Source organism: Artemia sp. Qi Xiang Cuo, chromosome 3, assembly GCF_049724085.1.
Source record: "Artemia sp. Qi Xiang Cuo chromosome 3, ASM4972408v1, whole genome shotgun sequence".
NCBI lineage: Eukaryota > Metazoa > Arthropoda > Branchiopoda > Anostraca > Artemiidae > Artemia > Artemia sp. Qi Xiang Cuo.
The window spans coordinates 9486228-9505327 of NC_142796.1; the positions used below are offsets into that span (position 1 = coordinate 9486228).

Genomic DNA, 19100 nt, shown 5'->3' on the forward strand with positions numbered 1-19100 from the left:
ATGTTTTTGCTATGATTGTTCATTTAATTTCTGTTCGTTTTGGGTTTCATTTATTCTTTAATAGTAATTTCTGGTCGTTTTGAGTTTGAATTTTAACAGGTATTTGTATCTGCTGAGCTTAAGTTTAAAATTACCTTTACATTTCTTTGAAAAACTTATTTTTCGGAAATTTTTTTTAATTGATTTTTTTCGTTTTTGATCGCAAAAAATTTTAAGTTTTTAAAAATTTCTTATTTCAAAGTCAAACTTTTAAAAAAAAATCAAATATTAATCAATGTATCAAATCTGATATCAAAGTAACAATATTAAAGTGAAAAAATGGTTTTGTGTCAACTTCGGAGTTTTTATTATCTGACTTTTTAAATATTTTTAACAAAATTGCTATCTCAAAACTTTTAATAGGATGGGTTTGGGGAAAGGGGCGTGGGGGGACCTGATTAAGCTTCGATCTCTTTTGACTCTTTAAAAATGACCTAGAACTTTCTATTTTCAATCAAATGAGCCTTGTCTGAAGTTTATACGAGTATCCCTTCTATAAGAACCATATATATCCCCAGAGTATAACTTACAACACCTGTCCCTGGGCCCTGGGGGGTTTTGTCGACCCAGGAGTTTTAATATCTGATGGTTGAACTATTTTTAAAAAAATTGTCACCTGAAATTTTTATAGAATGGGCTTATCATTCAGATATACCCAAAGGCATGGACGGTGGGAGTGGCTAGTTGCCCTCCTATCTTTTTTCACTCTGAGAAAATGAACTACAACTTTTAATTTCCATTCAAATGAACCCTCTCCGAAGTTTATACGAGCATAGCTTCCAGAGGGACCATCTATACCACCAGAGCAATAAATACACCGCCTGCCCCGGCCCTGGGGTGCGGGGGTTGAGTCGGCACAGGAGTTTTTTTTATCTGATATGATCTTTGAACTATTTCTAACAGCTTAGGGGGGGGCAAGTTGCCCTCTGATCACATTTAACTCTTAAAAAGGGCGCTAGAACTCTTGATTTCCAATCGAATGAGCCCCCTTTGGAGTTTATACGACGACCCCTTCTCTATGAAGTGCCTCTGGGAGAACAATAAATGGAGTGTGGTGGAAGGCTATCTTCTCTCTAATCACTCTTGACTCTTAAAGTGAATTACAACTTTGAATTCCGAATCAAATGAGCACCCTAGGAAATTTATGCGAGCATCCCTTCTATAACACCTATATATGCCCCAAGGTCATAGCCTACAGCGCCTACCCCCGGGCCCGGGTTGGCGTTTCCACGCCGGAGTTTTTTTGTTATCAGAAATTTTAACTATTTTTCACAAAATGACTATTTAAGAATTTTTATCTGATGCATTTAAGGTGTGGAAGATGCGGGGGGGGGGGGGGTTGTTGCCCTCCGAGGTATTTTAACTCTTAAAAAGTGTACAAAAAATGTAAATTGCCAATCAAATGAGCCCTCTCCGAATATTATACGAGCATCCCTTCTATAAAAACTATATATGTACCAAGAGCATTACTCATAACGCCTACCTCCGGGCCCTTGTGGGCTCCGTTGACACAGGAATTTTTCTTATCTGACCTTTGAACTATTTTTGATAAAAGTGTAATCCCGTGAATTTTGTTGAAGTTGAAAAGAATATTGTTTTTTTGTAAGCATTTCAGCATCGAAAATATAAACTCTTACGAAACCTATGAGTTCCTCCAGAAGGATTTTGGAGCCTTAAGTCTACTTACCTGTCCCTTTAAGTATACTGACCTCATCTTTTAGGCGTTGAATTTCTAGAGATTGAGCTGTAATTGTTTCTTGATCCTGTTGTTTTTCCCGCAAAAGTTGTAAAACTTGTTTCTCCAAAATAAATTTCTCAGCTTTTTTTTTGCCTCTTAATTTTTTTGCAGCCTTTCGATTTTTAATCAATTTTTTCGTGTCTTATTTGCCCGTTTTGATGTTTTCTTTTTCGTCTCCTGTTTGCCATCTGCTACATTGTTTTCTACTATTGCTGTCCCACTAAATTCGTATTCAAAGCTAACTGTGTCTTGGTTTTGCCATGCATCTTGTGTCTCGTAACTGCATCTTGGATATTCATAAGTTATTCTATTCAGGTAATTCCTTGTAACAACTTTCACCGCTGATTTGAGGTAAAATTTCATTTAAAATGGACCAACATCCGAAGGTATTTCTAAGCCAAAACTTGGATTCATGTTAAAATCTATTATGTTGTTCCTTGATGTAAGTTTCATGACTAGAAAGTTTTGACTAATTCATTTCGTTAGATACATGCATGAACCGCATAGCGATAATGGTTCGTTTACACACTGCGGAAATCCATGCGGAAATCCGTCCGTTTCTGTTCGAACTGTGGCTAAAATAACGCTGCGTTTTAAGGCAAAGATTTCAAATTATTGCAACAGCATGACCTATATTCTTACCCTCTTCTGAAAGCTGTTGAGCAGTAGAGAGCCAAATGACACCGTTTTTCTTAGTTTTCTTATAGCCTGGGTGCGTAGGATGATAGAAGCTGGGTGTAGCCTTGAACCAAAGTTATAAGATCATGTAGTTTTTGATAGTCCATACTCATGATTTTATTAATTTAAAAATATTTCCAAAATTTCATCCTGATTTGACGAAAACGTTCCGACAGCTATAAATTTTTCTAGCATGAAAACAGACGGAATTTCCGCATGGATTTCTAAATCCGCATGAATTTCCGCAATGTGTAAGCGAACCATAAGCCGATAAGGTGACTTCGCATTCCTGACTTGCCTTTAAGCTCCGCCAACGAGCACCTCTTGCGCAATATTGTAAGACATCATTTAACGGTAAAATTAATCTTGTTCATTTGTTAATTGATAAAATTAGTTGGTTACATTACCTTGTTACAAAAGCTTTTTAAGAAGTGATAATAATGAGAAAAAGAGGATGAACATTAACCAACATTTGATCTAGAACATAATTTATTTTATGAAATTATAATGAAAATACAATATTTTATAAGCACATTTTAGCTATATATTTGATCATTTGGGGGGGGGGAGGCTAAAACAGAGCAGAGAATATATACGTAGCCTAAGCAAACCTAACCCGAATGCCAACTAAATAATTAAGTGAAATATAACTACAATTTATTTTCGAAGCAAGTCAAAGCAAAGTGTCTGGTATAAAGAAGTTGCTTGACCAGTTTCTTGTCTCATGTTCGCATCATTCGCGATCGAAATTCTCGAGCGTGTTATATATAATGCACAATTACCTTCTTTACTTCGGTACACTTAGGCTAAAACAATTTCAAACTGCACGGGGCGGGGGTGAAAACACGGTCACAGTTTTCCAATTATTCCGAGAGGGGAGTCCTCTGAACCAAGATTTCTCCCTATTCCCCCTGTGTGTAGTTAATCATTATTTTCAACCAAGGTTTCGATATTACTGATAAGTTTTTTTTGCTTTGATCAACTCTTGGTTTTTCCTTTTGCCAAAGTTCAATAAAAAAAATGGTAATTAAATAGGATTTTGAAAAGTTTTGTCAAAAATTTGAATAATATAAAAAAAAACTTCAATTAAATAGACGAATATCACAAAAAACGAGGTTTGAAATTGCTCAGGATGAAGAAAAAAACCTATTGGCTATTCAAAATCAGCAACGTGTCAACATTTTTCCCTCAGAATTGATTCTGCCTGTCAGTGATTAAATTAAAAAAAAGGAAAGGTTTTTCATCTGAAAGTAAGAAGTAACACTAAAACTTAAAACGAACAGAAAATATTCTGTATGCGAGGGGAATGCCCCCTTCTCAATAATTCGCTCTTCACTCTAATTTTTTGTTAGTATTAAAAAAAACTTCTTATTTAATTAAACAGCCCTTGTGTTTCAGGAGTGGTCCTTAAAGAATTGGGACAAAAGTCATATACAAATTATCCCCTCATAAACAGGATAATCTGTGTTCTTTTGAAGTCATAATTATGCTCCTTACTTTCAGCTGAAAAAATTGTTTTTTTTCTTGGTTTTTGATTTTTTTTCAAATAATATCGCAAAATCTACCTCTCCCCTCCATGGGAAATCCCCCTCAGGAGAATTACTCCTTGAAAGGTTACTTCCACAAAAAATGCATAAGACCATTCCATCCCTGCTGAAAATTTCATCCGGTAAATTTCTTGTGGACGATTCCAGCCACAAAATTCTCTTTAGCCTACTTTCATTAAAAAAAAAACTTTTCATTAATTTTTTTTAATCATGCCATAAATCTCCCATCCGTCGAAAATTTTTCCTGGGAATTCGCCCCTCTAACTGCAGCTAAGAATATTAGTGAAAAAGCTTTTTGTTTAATAGAAAGGAGAAAGGACTTGTACAAGAATTATCTGAGCGATAGATCGTATGAAAACAAAAGGAATGTAAAGAAAGTGGAGAAAGCATTAAAATATGAACTAAAGAGGTGTGAAGTGGAGGGCATGGATAACGCTGCTAAGGATCAGGAAGATGCAGCTAGACGGCATAATAGTAAAATATTGTACTGGCACGTTAAAAAATTTAGAGGGAGTAGTCAATCCGGATTTGGCCCAGTTAAAGATGTGAATGGGGTCGCAATTAGCGATAAGAAAAAAATTAAAGTGAGATGGGCCGAACATTTTGAGAATTTGCTTAACCGAGATAGAGTTAAAGGAAAAAATATAGAGGAAAATGAAAAAGTTTGTGATACCTTGGATGTGAAGGAAGATTTGTTTTTGTGAGGAGGAATTATCAACAGTACTAAAAAGAATTATAGAGTAATAAGGCTCCCGGTGCTGATAGAGTGGTAAATGAGTTTCTCAAATATGGTGCCTCTGAGGTTAGAAATAAGTTACTGAAGATTATGAATATGATTTTTGAAAAATGGGAAGTACCTAACGATTATAGGAAAACATTAATTAAGCCACTTTATAAGAAGGGTGATAAAAGTGAGTGTGGTAATTATTGAGGCATTAGTCTGGTCTCTGTAGGTAGTAAATTACTTAGTAATATGATTCTTTTTAGACTTAGAGATGCCGGTGACAAAGTTTTAAAAGAAGAGCGGTGTGGTTTTGGAAAAGGTAGAGAATGTGTTGACCAAATTTTCACTCTTAGGCTAATAATTGAGAAGTGCCTGAGTTTTCAAACACCTTTGGTCCTCAGTTTTATAGATTATGAGCAAGCGTTTAATTCTGTTGATAGAAGAGCTTTAGTAAAGGTTTTATCCTTGTATGGTAACCAGACAAATACATTAAATTGATTAGTGCTATGTAGGAGAATAACACTGCTGCGGTTAAGGTAGGAAATCAGGTTAGCAGCTGGTTTTGTATTAGATCAGAAGTTAAGCAGGGTTGTGTTCTATCCCCCTTTGTATGGATTATTTTGATGGACTTTGTTTTAAGGAGCACAGGAAAGGCAATGTAAGGCCATGGAATCAAATGGGGAGGAAAAAGTCTCCTGGACTTGGATTAGGCTGATGATTTAAGCATCCTAGATGAAAGTGTGAGCAAAATGAATGAAGTTTTAGAGGTTTTGCGAGTTCGGGGTGCTAGAATTGGTTTGAAAATTAATTTTAGGAAGAATAAGTCACTAAGGCTAGGAATAAGTGAAGATGAAAAGGTGACGTTGGGTAATGAAAAGATTGATCAGGTGGGCGGCTTCACTTACATTAATAGTATTATTAGTAAAGATGGTGGGAGAAGTGAAGATGTTAAATATAGAATAGCCAAGGCTCAAGGTGTTTTTTCAAGGTTAAAAAAGGTCTGGAAGAATAGGAAGATAAGTCTGCAAACCAAGATTAGAATATTAGAAATGATGACAGCGGTCAAATATGGCTCTGAAGCATGGACGCTCCGAAAAGCAGATGAAAATTCGCTAGATGTTTGCCAGAGAAATTCCTTAAGGATTCTTCTGGGCACCCGGCTGACACACCGTATTTCAAACAATAGGCTATACGAAAAATGTGGTTCAATACCACTCTCTAGGGCTATAATGAAAGAAAGGTTGAGGTGGCTAGGTCAAGTTTTGCGGATGAAGGATGGCAGATTGCCGAAGATTGTACTTTTGGCCAACCATCTAGGGATAAACGGAAATCAGGTCGTCCCCGTCTAGGGTGGGAGGACGTCATAAAGAAATATTTAATGGAAATGGGAACTTCGTGGGCGGGTGTAAAAAGGGAGGCTTTGAAGAGATTGGGGTGGAGGAGGAGCGTACGTAGCTGTGTCGGCCTCAGGCGGCTTGGTGCTGCGATGAGTTGTTAGTAGTAGTAGTAGTAATAAATAGTTTCGCCAGTAGAAAATTCCCCCTTTAAGGATTTCTGCGGAGAAAAATACTCCCCGCGGAAAGGTCCCCTCGACAATTTCAACCCCCTTGAAAAACTTTCCATGGTAATTTCCCCGGAACTTTTCCATATGTAAAATTGCATTAGCAATGGCAATGTAAGACAAATAAAAAAAAATTTCTGTAGGGATTCGAGCAAATTCTCCCGTGTAAATTTTTCTTCGTGGACTCCCCCCACCCCCACATTAAATTCCCACGTCCTGAAAAATGTCCGTATGCTTCCAAATAACAAACACAACACGTAAACAATAGGAAAGCTTCATAACTTAAAGCCCTTTTTTAGGGGTTGTGGGGGTCTTGTCCTCCTCAGAGGAATAGCTATTTGACCTTTCAACTATGCTGATCAAAACGGCTATCTTGAATTCTAGGACAGAAGACTTTGGAAAAAAATGGGTGTTGGAGGGGGGGGGGGGAGAGGAGTTGCCTGTAAATCTCTTTGGTCACTTAAAAAAGGCAGAAGGACTTTTAATTTCTGTTTGAACCAGCCCTCTCCTGATCTTCTAAACCATCAGTTTATTCAGTTCTCGGCTTTTAGAGTTTGCCTTGGTTAATTCCAGTATAACTTCTAATCTGACAAAATTCCAAAATTTCTTTTTTTTTTACAAGACCAACTTGTTTTTCTTACATGCTCCAACTACGTAATATTTTTAGGAGAGGTTTTGTCATTTGAAATTTGGGTTGTCCTCTGGTACTCCTGAAGGGGGATGCACACCCTTCTGTCCTTTTCCTATTTGGAGATATCCCCCTGGGTTTAACGAAATTGTAAGATTCAGTTCTATTATGAAAAATAAATGTAATCTACAAGAGTAAAAACCATCGTAGATGGCATGGCCTGTAAAGAAATTACATAAAAAAAGTTTTTTCAACTGAAAGTAAGGAGCAACATTAAAACATAAAACGATCAGAAATTATTACGTATATGAGGGGGTCCGCCCCCTAGTCAATACCTCGCTCTTTACACTAAAGCTCGAATTTTTTCAATTCTTTAAGAATGACCCCTTAATCACAAAGGCCATTTAATTAGAATTAATTAAAAAAAATCTTTTTCCACAAAATAAGTTTTTCAGAGAAAAGTAAAGAACGCCATTAAACCGAAAATGAGCAAAAATCCAATCAAATAAACTACCAAGCGTGAAACTAAAACAAATCAAGATCGAAAAATAAATGAAACTCAGAACGAACAGGAATTACAATGAATAACCGAATCAAACTCAAAACGAGCAGAAATTATTATGAGTAGGGCTCAAAACCCCTATGCCTTCCCCAAAACAAAATGGCTATCTCAAAATTTTGATTGGATGTGTTTGGGGAAATGGTGGGCGTGAGAGGGGCGTTAGTTGCTCCCCAATCACTTTCAACTACTAAAAAAGGCTCTAGCCCTTTTAATTTTCAATAGAATGAGATCTTTTTGAACTTCCTATGACAAAACTTTCTACGAAAACCATATTTGCCCCAGGGTATTATTCGCGGCCACTTACCTCGGGGCTCCAAGGGGGTTATCTTCCTCAAATACCCAGTTTACAGACCGGTCAACCACGTTGATCCAAATGGTTATCTCAAAATTTTGATTGGATGTGTTTGGAGCCGGAATCTTGTGGAGGAATCTTTTAATGAAGACTGAACTTAACAAAGTAGTTTTGCAAGAAACCACATCTTTATATTTTACCTTCCATCATCTTGCGAGCTTCTATCAAAGCAACGTAATTTCTTATTCTATCTCCTCACATCATAAGTTGCGCTTTGGGGCGGAACTTACAAAATTTGATAGAAACTGCACGAACCAAAAAATTGATACTTCCTGCCTGGTATTGCAAATAGATTTTCAGTCTGGGAATTGGGATTTCTGTCAGGTTTGCACATGGTCTTTAAGGAAAATTCTATGTGTCTGAACTTAAGATGCAATTACACGATGTGGAAAACCGTGCAGAGTTGATTACACGTTTTTCCATGCAGATTGAACAATTTTATTTTCAAGTTTAAGACCATGTAGGTCATCATAGGTCAAAATAGAAATTTCGTTACTGCAGCCGTTCGGACCTTGTCACACCTAAAGATCCTTAATAGCTACCGAAGATCAACGACTCGCATCTTTTTCGCATAACTAATGCAATTATCGAAATGAAAATGAGTCCCGATGATTGGTCCTTTACTTTCCCACTAAAATACGTAGCGGTATTTATATAACATTTCGCTCTGTTGACATTCTTAGGACGGTATGTTTCTGTCATCTTTTGAAATTGAAAAGTACTACATGTAATTTATATGTAGCGTTAATGTCAAAGCTGGAAATACCTGCAGAACTCATGCAGGGAACAGACCACAAGGTAGCATGCCTCTCGATTTTCCATGACGTATTTTCGGGCCAGAGGCAGATTTTCCCAGGTTTAAGTATCTTTGATAGTAGCATTCTATTGCTGCTACTTGAGAGTAACAAATGTAAACTTTAGTAAGAATGTAAGGATGCCTGAACACGCTCTAAAAGGGGTCACAGGTTTTTTGACGAATTTCACAGGTTTTTTGGCATTTTTTCACAGGTTTTGAAAATTAGACGTGGCAACACTAAACATTCCGCTGCTTTAGGAAGAAAAGAAATCTAGCCAAAAGGTTAGTGTTTCATACACTTCTTAGTTTAATGTCCATTATTATTTTTTATAAAATAAATGCTAGACTCGCAAAAATTAGGCTATATGACTAGAGATTTTGAATTGAAGCCTTGTTACCAGAGATAGGCCTAGACTATAGGCTATTAGAGCAGCATAGCCTATTTAGATAGCTTAGATTCAGATAGCTTAGGAAGAAAGTGTAGGCCTATACATCACTTTAGACCTATGCCTTTTCTTTTCTTTCCAAGTTCAGTAATTACTTCTGTAGTAAATTCTGGTAGGTTAAAGGTCTAGAAATGGGACCACTGAGAAGGAAACATGTTAAGAAAACAATTCTTGCTTCATAATAGGCCTATGCAGAACATTTGTATCCTACACATTTTGACTGCAGCTTCACTATAGTTTGCCTCTTCTCCCTTAATGTGGAAATATGTAGCCCAATACAGGCCTATAGGCTAGCTAAAAAAAATGAAATCCTTTCATAGGTTTATAGCTTAAAATTCTACTAATTAGCCTAACAGAAATACCTCTTTCAAAACCAAACTTTGAGTAAAAGAATCTGAAAACCGAAAATTAAAAATATAATAATGTCTTGCCAAAATTCCAAAAGCCATAGGCCTAAACTTGCCAAGTAGTCAAATTCCTCAGAATTAGACATTATTTCTTATTTATATTTTGCCTTTTATCAATACATCAGTTGAATAAAAAGTTGGCTAGTCTCCTCCTGACTAAATCAATCTGTAAAATTCTAGAGGAGCTGCTGTTGATATCTTGGAAAGAACATCCACCACATGGCTAATAGGCTATGGGAGTAAAGTTCATTTGTGATGCAAATGCATGTTATATTTCAATTGAGGAATGCAATTCTAGGCATAGGGTAAAAGACCAGTATCCAATTGAGCAAAATTATTTAAAACTTAAAACCTCATATCTTGTTATCAAATTAGAGTTGAAAAGGTTTGTATAAGCCAATGAATAGCTAAAAATCCAAGCTATGCAACAACATGGTTATTATTAAAATTATTTAAGATCATTCACTGAAAATTATTAGTTTATTGACTTACCAAGAAAGACCTCTTTTTGGAAATACCAATTATCCTATTTTGATGTAAATATCTTTTTAGTGTTTCAGTATTATTCACATATTAATAGAAAGCTGATTAACTTCTGATTCTAAAAATATAACTTTTATTTCTTTATTTTTGTTCTGTAAATCACAAATATTAAATATATGTTTCTTTCATTTCACTTGCTTGTCAAAACAGAGACCACACATTGGATTTATGATGACAAATTACTCCCACTGGGCTGGCTCTAGTGAGAGATGATTGGGTCTACACTTGCATTGTGTCATACTGTAGTAAAAAAGGGGCGGTCCAAAAACCCATTGCTATTTTTCCAAAATGCCAAAGAAAAGTGGTCTTTACCCTCTCTGTGCAAATTAGGGGTGGGGTATATATTCTGTGAATATATAGGTTCTAAGAAAATTCTTTAATTTCTTGGAAAAAACAAGGACAGAAGTGAAGAGGAAGGATCGTCCCCTGCAAACTGTGTTATATAGGATTATTCTGCATATTATGAAGTAAGAATTGTTTTCTTATGTCCAGATGGACTCCTAGGCTTAAAAGACTGATTGGTTGGTTGGCTCATTCAGTTTTTTTTATATATATATACGCTGTCAAAATAGGTAATGTATTCTATCTTCGGGTAAAAGAGTTGAATTCAATTATTTAATGGAGACCCAACACCTATAAATAAAGTGCATAAGCATAAGCAAACAACACAAAAGCAAAGCAAGCAAAGCAATTAAATCAATATGTTTCATCTTCTTTCTCATGTAGAAATGGCTTCCATCACTGCCAGACTGGACGGAGGTGGATATCAACGTGACAATCAATGCTCAGGTTCATATGCCCAGGTGGTTCGGAAAGTCTACCTGAGCGAGTGACTCTTCCTGCATCTGGCGGGGCTTCAGGGTTGGTCACAGGGGGTATGCCTGTATCAGTAGTTGACTGACATCGTAGACTTAATGCTCTTTCCTTCTCCCCCCTGACGTTTGGCCTTTCGGCTACGACGCCCTTGCGCCATCTATTTTTGTCAAATTTCACCCATACTTTCTCTCCTATGCTCAGTTCTTTCAGCTCTTTGGCGTTCTTGTTGTGAGCTCTCTGCTGTCTAGCCTGAGCTTTCTCTCTTGCTTTCTCGAAAACTGGCTTCGCAATTATTTTCGGCTGCAGATGGGATGGCAGTACTGGGACCATCGACCGGGTTTTCCTGCCCATGAGCAGCTGAACCGGTGCGTATGCTCCATCAACTGGGGTGTTTTGGTATTCCAGCAATGCGATGAATGGATCTGTTCGGCTTTCTGTCACTTTCGTCTTGATTCGTTTTGCCGTCTAGACCGCCTTCTCGCTCATCCCATTGGACTGTGGGTATCGGGGACTCGATGTGACGTGGTTGATATCCCAGGATGCTGCAAACATTCGAAACTGCTCCAAGCTGAATTGTGGCCCATTGTCTGAAGTAATCTTCTCTGGTATACCATATCTGGCAAAATGCATTTTTAATTTCGAGATCACTTGCTGTGAGTTTGAAATGGCAAGTTTATCCACCTCAAAAAATCTACTATAATAGTCTACAGTGATTAGGTATTCCATACCACTGAATGTAAAGATTTCCAGGCCCATGTGTTGGAATGGATACTGGGGGGCCTCTGAGGATATCAATGGTTCTGTCTGTTAATCCATTTAATGCATGGTGCATGTGTTGCAACCAGAAAATAGCTGTATGATATCTTCCATGATTTTAGGCAAAATTACAGAGCCACGAGCTCTTTCTTTTGTTTTAACAATGCCAACGTGTGATGAATGAAACTGTTGCAGTATGTCTCCACGCAGTGCCTTAGGCACAACAATGCGTTCGCCTTTCAGTATAATACCATCGTTGATAACCAGCTCGTCTCTGTAGTTCCAGAATGGAAGAGCGATAGATGGTACATCTCTTCGGTCGTTAGGCCAGCCAGATTTAACGATGTCTGACAGTGTTTTCAGCTCAACATCTCTTAGGGTTTCCTCACGGACTTGTTCTAGTTTGTTTCTGCTTACTGGAATATCTCTAAAGAATGTATGGATGGCTACTTCTCCTTCAATTTGAATTTCTGGGTCTTGGTCAGGTAAGTGCATTCGTGATAAGGCATCAGATACTGGGATTTCTTTGCTGGGACAATACTGGAATGACAGTTCATACTGCTGGAGCACTAGCATCATTCTTTGCAATCGGGGTGGTGCCCTATTTATTGGTTTGGACAATATCGCCTCTAAAGGTTTGTGATCTGTTGTCACAGTGATCTTTCTACCACAAATATATTGATGGAAATGCGTGCAGACAAACACAATTCCCAGAAGCTCCTTCTCGATTTGTGAGTACCGTTTTTCTGTGTCACTAAGAGATCTAGAAGCAAAGGCTACTGTGGCGTGATCCGCAACCAGTTGAGCCCCTAGCCCGTGTTGTGATGCGTCTGTTATCACTTCCACCTGGGCACTTTTGGTATCAAAATAGGCGAGGTTGCTGCAAATGGCTTCCTGGATTTTGACTTGGGCATCGTTGTGTACTACTTTCCACTTGAACTCCTTTGCTTTGGCCAGGTCCCTAAGTGGCTGGTTTAGGGTAGAGAGGCAGGGAATGTACCTTGACAAATAGTTGTACAGAAGAGTCTGCAATTCATCTTTGTTCTTGGGGGCTGGCATTTCTTTCATTGCCTTAATTTTGTTAGGGTCTGGTTCCATACCTCCCTTTGTCAGTATATGTCCAAAGTAGGGAATGGCTACGGCATCAAAAAGGTATTTCTCTTTATTGAACTTGATGCCTTTTTCACGAGCCCTCTGCATAACTGTCCTTAGTTTCCTATCATGATCTGTTGTACTTTCAGCCATTCCAGCAACATCATCTACAATCAGACCAATGTCAATACCTTCAAACGCCTCTTCCATTCATTTTTGGTACTCATCCTGGGCTGATATGAGCCCGAAAGGATATCTCTTGAAGCTGTATCTTCCAAATGTTGTGCTGAATGTAGTGAGGTCAGCAGATTCCTTGTCTAAAACCATTGACCAGTAACCATTTCTAGCATTGGTTTTGAAAAATCTTTCTGCTCCAGCACATCTCACTGCTACATCATCAAAGCTAGGAATGGGGTGGTAAGGACGCTTGATACATTTGTTTAAGTCCACTGGATCTAGACAAATTCGGATTTTTCCGTCTGGTTTCTTTACAAGGACAATCAAATTCACCCAGTCTGTTGGTTTTTGTACCTTCTCTATGATGCCAAGATTTTCTAATCTGTCTAGTTCTTCTTTTAGCTTCAGCTGAAGGGCATACAGAACTCTTTTTGGTGGCTGGACTGTTGGAACAGATCCTTCCTTCAGGTAAATGTGACAATTTCCGGGCAACGTCCCAATACCTTGGAAGACATCATCATATTCCTCGAGGATCTGTCGTACTTCAGGTCTGGTTGAAACCGTGGCTGGGTCATCAGTCATGCTACATGACATGCTAAGCACAAACTTGATCAAGTTCATCTGTTCGCTCGTTTGTCTACTAAGGATTGGTCCTTTGTGGGTTTCAACAACATGGAACACATGGACCTGCGGTTCTCGGTCCTTATACTGAATCACAATCTGTGCAATTCCAAGTACTTCAAGGCTGCATCCACTGTAGCTTGTCAGGATATCTTTGTTGGGAAGCAAGGTAGGTCTTGGTTTTAGGGATCTAAATTCACTTGCTGGGAGAGCGTTTGCATCAGCCGCCCCTGTATCAATTTTGAAGGTTATTTCTCGTCGGTATTCAGGTAGGTTAACTTTAATCATTGGCTTTTGGACTGAATCAGTTCTGTTGTCAACAGACTCGGTGAAGTATTCATTGTTTCCTTCGTTCTCAGCTGGCAGGGCTTCAATTTTGTTGACAGACCTGCTTTTGCAAACCTTTGCAAAATGGTTTGGCTTCCGACACTTGGAACAGATCTTCCCTTTTGCGGGGCATTTGTGTCCGCGGGAGTACTGGTTCCCACAGAAGTAACAGTTTGGCCTCATTGTCTTTGGCAACCCTTTTTTTTTGCGTATGGCTTCCGCTTCTTGCTTTACAGCACTAGTACTTTGTTCATTTCTCATCTGTGCATGGGTCTCCACAACTGTTTCAATTGCACGGCTAATATCAATAGCTTTTGCTAGTGTAAGCATTCCACCTTCACTTAATAGTCTTTCTCTTATCCGGTCACTCTGTACTCCAAACACCAGTCTGTCTCTCACCATTTCATCCGAACTATCTCCGAAACTACACTCAAGGGCCAGTAACTTCAGAGATGTCACATATGATTCAATTGACTCTCCTTCTTTCTGATTTTGTTTGTGAAAAACGAATCGGGAAAATATGGGATTGGAACTGGGTCCAACATGCTCTTTGAATTTTCTCAGATATACATCCACTTTATTTTTGTCTACTTCTGGAATCTGGAATGTGTTAAATATATCTCAGCTTTTTTCTCCTACCCATATCAGCAAGTAGGTGCACTTCACAGCGTCGGCTTTTCCGGACAAGGGTCCTGTGAACATCAGTTCAGCATGCTGGCAAAATTGCTTCCACAAGGCTTTGAAATTGGCTGATGACCAATCAATTGTTGGATAGGGTGTGCTGTCCATTCTGACACCATGTAATGTATTCAATCTTTGGGTAAAAGAGTTGAATTCAATTATTTAATGGAGACCCAACACCTATAAATAAAGTGCATAAGCATAAGCAAACAACACAAAAGCAAAGCAAGCAAAGCAATTAAATCAATATCTTTCAAAATAGCCATCTGGTGGTATCCCTCTTGAAAAGGGGCTAGCTTTGGGTAATGCCTAGCAAAAAAACTCAGTAATTAATCCATGGTCAAAAATATACTCTGGCAAGGTATTGCCAAGTTACTATGTCAACCCTCTTCTGATTTCCAAGTCTTAGGAATTTGCCTAGGCCAACTTGACAGGTCTTAGACCTATACCTTTTGTAATTTTGACAAAACATCATTATAGCTTAAATTTTCTGTTTTTGATTTCTTTTACTCTGGCTGGGGTTTTGAAATACTATTTCTGTTATTGAGTAGACTTGGAAGCCATAGGCTAGACCTATCAAAGGATTTTATTTCCAAATTTGGGAAATTTAGGCCATATGTAGATCATATTTTATAAATCAGTTTAGTGCAAAGTTGTGAAGCTGAAAATACCTTCCTTGTGTGTCTTTTAGGCAGAAGATGTATTTTGTAAAGTTTCACTTCTATAACACAAGATTAACTGGCTCCTGAAATTTGAAGAGCTACTACAAGACACCTAAAATAGTTCAACACAGCCAATGTAAAGAGACAAAGGAAAGAAGGCTAAATAGTCTTGATTGCCATATTTTGCCTAATAGAAGAATTACCACCACAGTTATGTACCTTACAGTCTTAGACATAAGCCAAATGCAGACTTTCATAATCAAAATGACAGTCTTACTGTATAGAGATAAACCTGGTTGTGTTACTCATGGGTATAACCTGATAAATAGGCTGTGTAGCATATGTTGCCCATTCCAGCAAGACAAAGGAAAACATTCTAGGGGACATACTAAGTCAAGTTTGTTAACCTGTAGAATAGCCTTAATGATAAAATTATCACTACATGATCAATTCATGTATTAAATAACACAATAGGTAAGGAATAGCTGGTGTAATGGGAGCTTGATTGAGAAGCCCCTGAGATATCCATCTGAATATGGAAAAAATCAACAAGTTACATTTTTTTTCAAATTTTGACCATCCAAATGATTTTTTAAATCAGTTAACACTTACATCAATTTATGTAGTCATCACTGGAGTGGGATTCCACAGGATGGCAAAATATTTAATCACTGAAAAATGAATATCAGGTAATTTGAAGCTAGATGGCAACTAACCTGCTTTGCTATGAGCTCAATCTTACCTTACCAGTATGAAGAAAAAACAACCTGAAAGAAGCACAATCACATGTCAAAACACATAAAACTTTCTTGTTTGATTGTCCTCTGAAAGGGAAGACATGAAGAAATAATGTGCTTTCTTGTATTTTTGAATGATAGAAAAGTGAAGGGAATTGTTCAGCACTTTCACAATTGCTAAAGAAGAAAAAACAAAAATTTATGCATGGTTCTGCAAAATCCTAGATCATTTAATTCCATAATCCAATACTGTACTCTCAAGATGTCTCTTTGATAAAAGAAAGCAACATAATGATGAGACAGCAACCAGTTTGCCACTAAATTGAAGTTACTACATTGGGATTGTAAATATTCTACTGTAGCTTTGAAAGAAGAGATTATAAGAGATAAAATTGTGTGTGGCACAACCTCAGCAATGAGTCAGAAAATGTTTTTATTATTATATTTTTCATACCCCAAGTCACACTACATTAAACCTGGACCATGTACTGTATTCAGGCAGCCTAGTCCAATGTGTGACAGTAATGGATGATCAGGCCAACAGCAACCATATAAAGCACACTAATTCACTTGTTTTGCTTATCTCATCCATTATCTTGTGACAGAAAAAATAGGGATTACAATTTGAAAGTTCTGCCCACATAAGCTCTCTTGATCAGCTGGAAATGATAACTGTAATCTATTTGAAACTAGATTTGTAGTTTAGCTAAGCATCAAATTTTACTTGTGATTGGTTGTTGCCTAGACATTGAAATCTGGCTAGACATGGGATTCTAGCTGGACATGTATGTGAAAGCCACTTTAACTAAACTGATTGGCTTTATATTTTATAAAACTATATAGCCAATCAAAATATGACAAAATATACTTTAGTAACAAAATTATGAGAACTATAGCAAAGAATTATGGAAAGCAGGCTGTCCAGAATACATATTAAATACATAACCTAACCAAATATATATATTTAATATTTCATTAAAATATACATTCATTGTAGTTTATTTTGAAAAAGAGTAAGGTATGGTAGCATATTTTTAACAAAATTCAAGAAAAAAACTATGTTAATCATATAAAAAAAGCAAACCCATTGACTGTGTTCTGGATAATATGCAAGAACTTAATTTTTTACTATTGAACTTTTATGTTCTTATTTTAAATATGATTTTCCAATTAAACTCACTAATGAGAAATAGACATACCTTTAAAATCAGGAGCTCAACCTGAAACAAGATAATACATTCATCTCCATCAGAAATGAACTTTACTCACAACCCTCCTCCCTACTGTGAAAATATATTGCCTGCCTTTATTTTTATATATAAAATGATTTTTATATAAGTAACATATTTCTTCAAATTTATTAAATATTGATACAATATAATATACATTTATTTGAATGCACATAAAACCGTTTATATATTTATACATTACAGGGGGGGGGGGCAAAGTTCAATAGTTATGTGATTAGCCTACAATTTTCTTACACTAAACTTTAACCAAACTGAAAGTTTTGAACATATGGAATAACTTTAGGGCACTACTCAAAGAGGGAAACCCAAAGAGTGTGAAGGGTTACTAGTGTTAAAACAAAAATCACTAACACAATCTAGCATTTGATGATTTTCTTGCTATTTTAGGTTTTAGCCTAGGCTAAATGGCTTAATCTACTGCATAATTTTAGTTTTTGGTACATAATAACATGAAGACTTGACTTAAATATGTGGGATAAAGAAACATTTTTATAAAATTATTCTTAATTAAGAATATGTAAAATACTTTATTTAAGCCATTTGAAGTCATCTTATATATACTTTACACCCCGGCCCTACTCCAACCAGTGACCATAGAATCCCACCATTAGATATTTAATAGTTTTTTTTTTTTTATAAAAATTTATATGTTCATTTAATAAAATTTAACAAAATTAATAAAAAGAAAACAAATGGTGCCTATATAATTTGAGCTAGGCCTATGTATTTGCACATTAAGAGTAGTTGGGGTAAAGTGTAGTTTAGCTGCAGCCAAAACATGTTATCTGTAATTATTCTGCATATTATGAAATAAGAATTGTTTTCTTAACATGCTTCATAAAATTTCAAAATTACTAATGAATTATAACCATTAGATTATTTATTTAAAATTTGGTGCCCCTAACATTTCTGTTCCTGGGGCAAGTGTTCCCTCTGTCTCCCCCTAAAACTGCCTCTGTAACAACCCCAATTCTAGACTTATTCCCTCAATAAAATGTAGAAAGGGTAACAAAAGCTTAATTTTATTAATTATATTTAAGCATAATAGACAAAAGCATTGACCTAACAGTTTAAAGTCAACTGCCCTACCTGACAATATTTGTTGAAGCTAGAATTGACCTAATTTTTATAGACTGTATTTTGACTAAAATAATTTTTGAAAAAAAAAGAAGAAAAAATTTGTGGTTCTCTTTTAAAGGATTGAATCCTCAGAAAGAAACCCAAAAAACACTGAAAATTATTTTTAAAATATCTATATCATACCAAAAAGTGCTCACTTTACACCTATCCCTAATGGTCAAATATATAACCCAAGCTATATATTCTTCATGAATTAACTTATACATGACTTCTATAAACCAATTTAATGGTAAACAATGCAGTAAAACAATAAAGTGGTAGAACTAATTAAATTAACTCATTAACAGTATTACTGTCAATGTTTTCAGTTTAAGTCTAAACTGAATGACTCTTAAGACTAGTTTAAGGTATAACTGATTTTTTTAAGTACTTATAGATCAGAGAAATAATGAAACTGTCCATGCAATCCTTAATACTTACAATAAAAGAATTATTTGTACCAATAATTCAAAGATTAAAACGCCAAAAGAGGGAAAAATGGAAATTATTTAAATTCCATGAATTGACTTAAAACAGGGGCCTTGGGTCCAAATTCATTTATTTTATGGAAAAATTTTATCCAATTTGCAAAACATTTTTTTTTATTTTTAGATCCCCTGAAAAAAAAATGCTATCTCTGAAGTTAAACAATAATTTCTGAAGAAGAAAAATAAAGAAAATAAAATTAATATAAATATTTTTCCCTTTCTCCAAGTTAAGCTCCACTTCTGAAAATGTCTGAAAATAGACAGGACAAAAACAATGCTTTTAAAAAAAATATCCTGTACAATTATTCTTTCTTGTCTATGTATCAACAAATATTAAGTTACTAACTGATTAA

At 36.3% G+C, this 19100-nt stretch overlaps 1 protein-coding gene and 1 long non-coding RNA gene across 2 annotated transcripts in view; both read right to left on the reverse strand.

Moving 5' to 3' along the window:
• Positions 1-2191, reverse strand: part of LOC148953732 (uncharacterized) — a 387433-nt gene extending 385242 nt beyond the window's left edge. Inside the window, exons 1-2 of the mRNA XM_089085872.1 lie at positions 2156-2191; positions 1749-1838 (exon numbers count right to left, since the gene is read on the reverse strand). Coding sequence (XP_088941998.1) covers positions 1749-1838; positions 2156-2191 — 126 coding nt within the window. The remainder of the gene's footprint in view (positions 1-1748; positions 1839-2155) is intronic.
• The window catches only part of LOC148953737 (uncharacterized), a 91430-nt gene extending 75858 nt beyond the window's left edge, over positions 1-15572 (reverse strand). Inside the window, exon 1 of the long non-coding RNA XR_016143764.1 lies at positions 15561-15572. This is a non-coding gene — a long non-coding RNA (uncharacterized LOC148953737). The remainder of the gene's footprint in view (positions 1-15560) is intronic.
• Positions 15573-19100: the final 3528 nt, after the last annotated feature.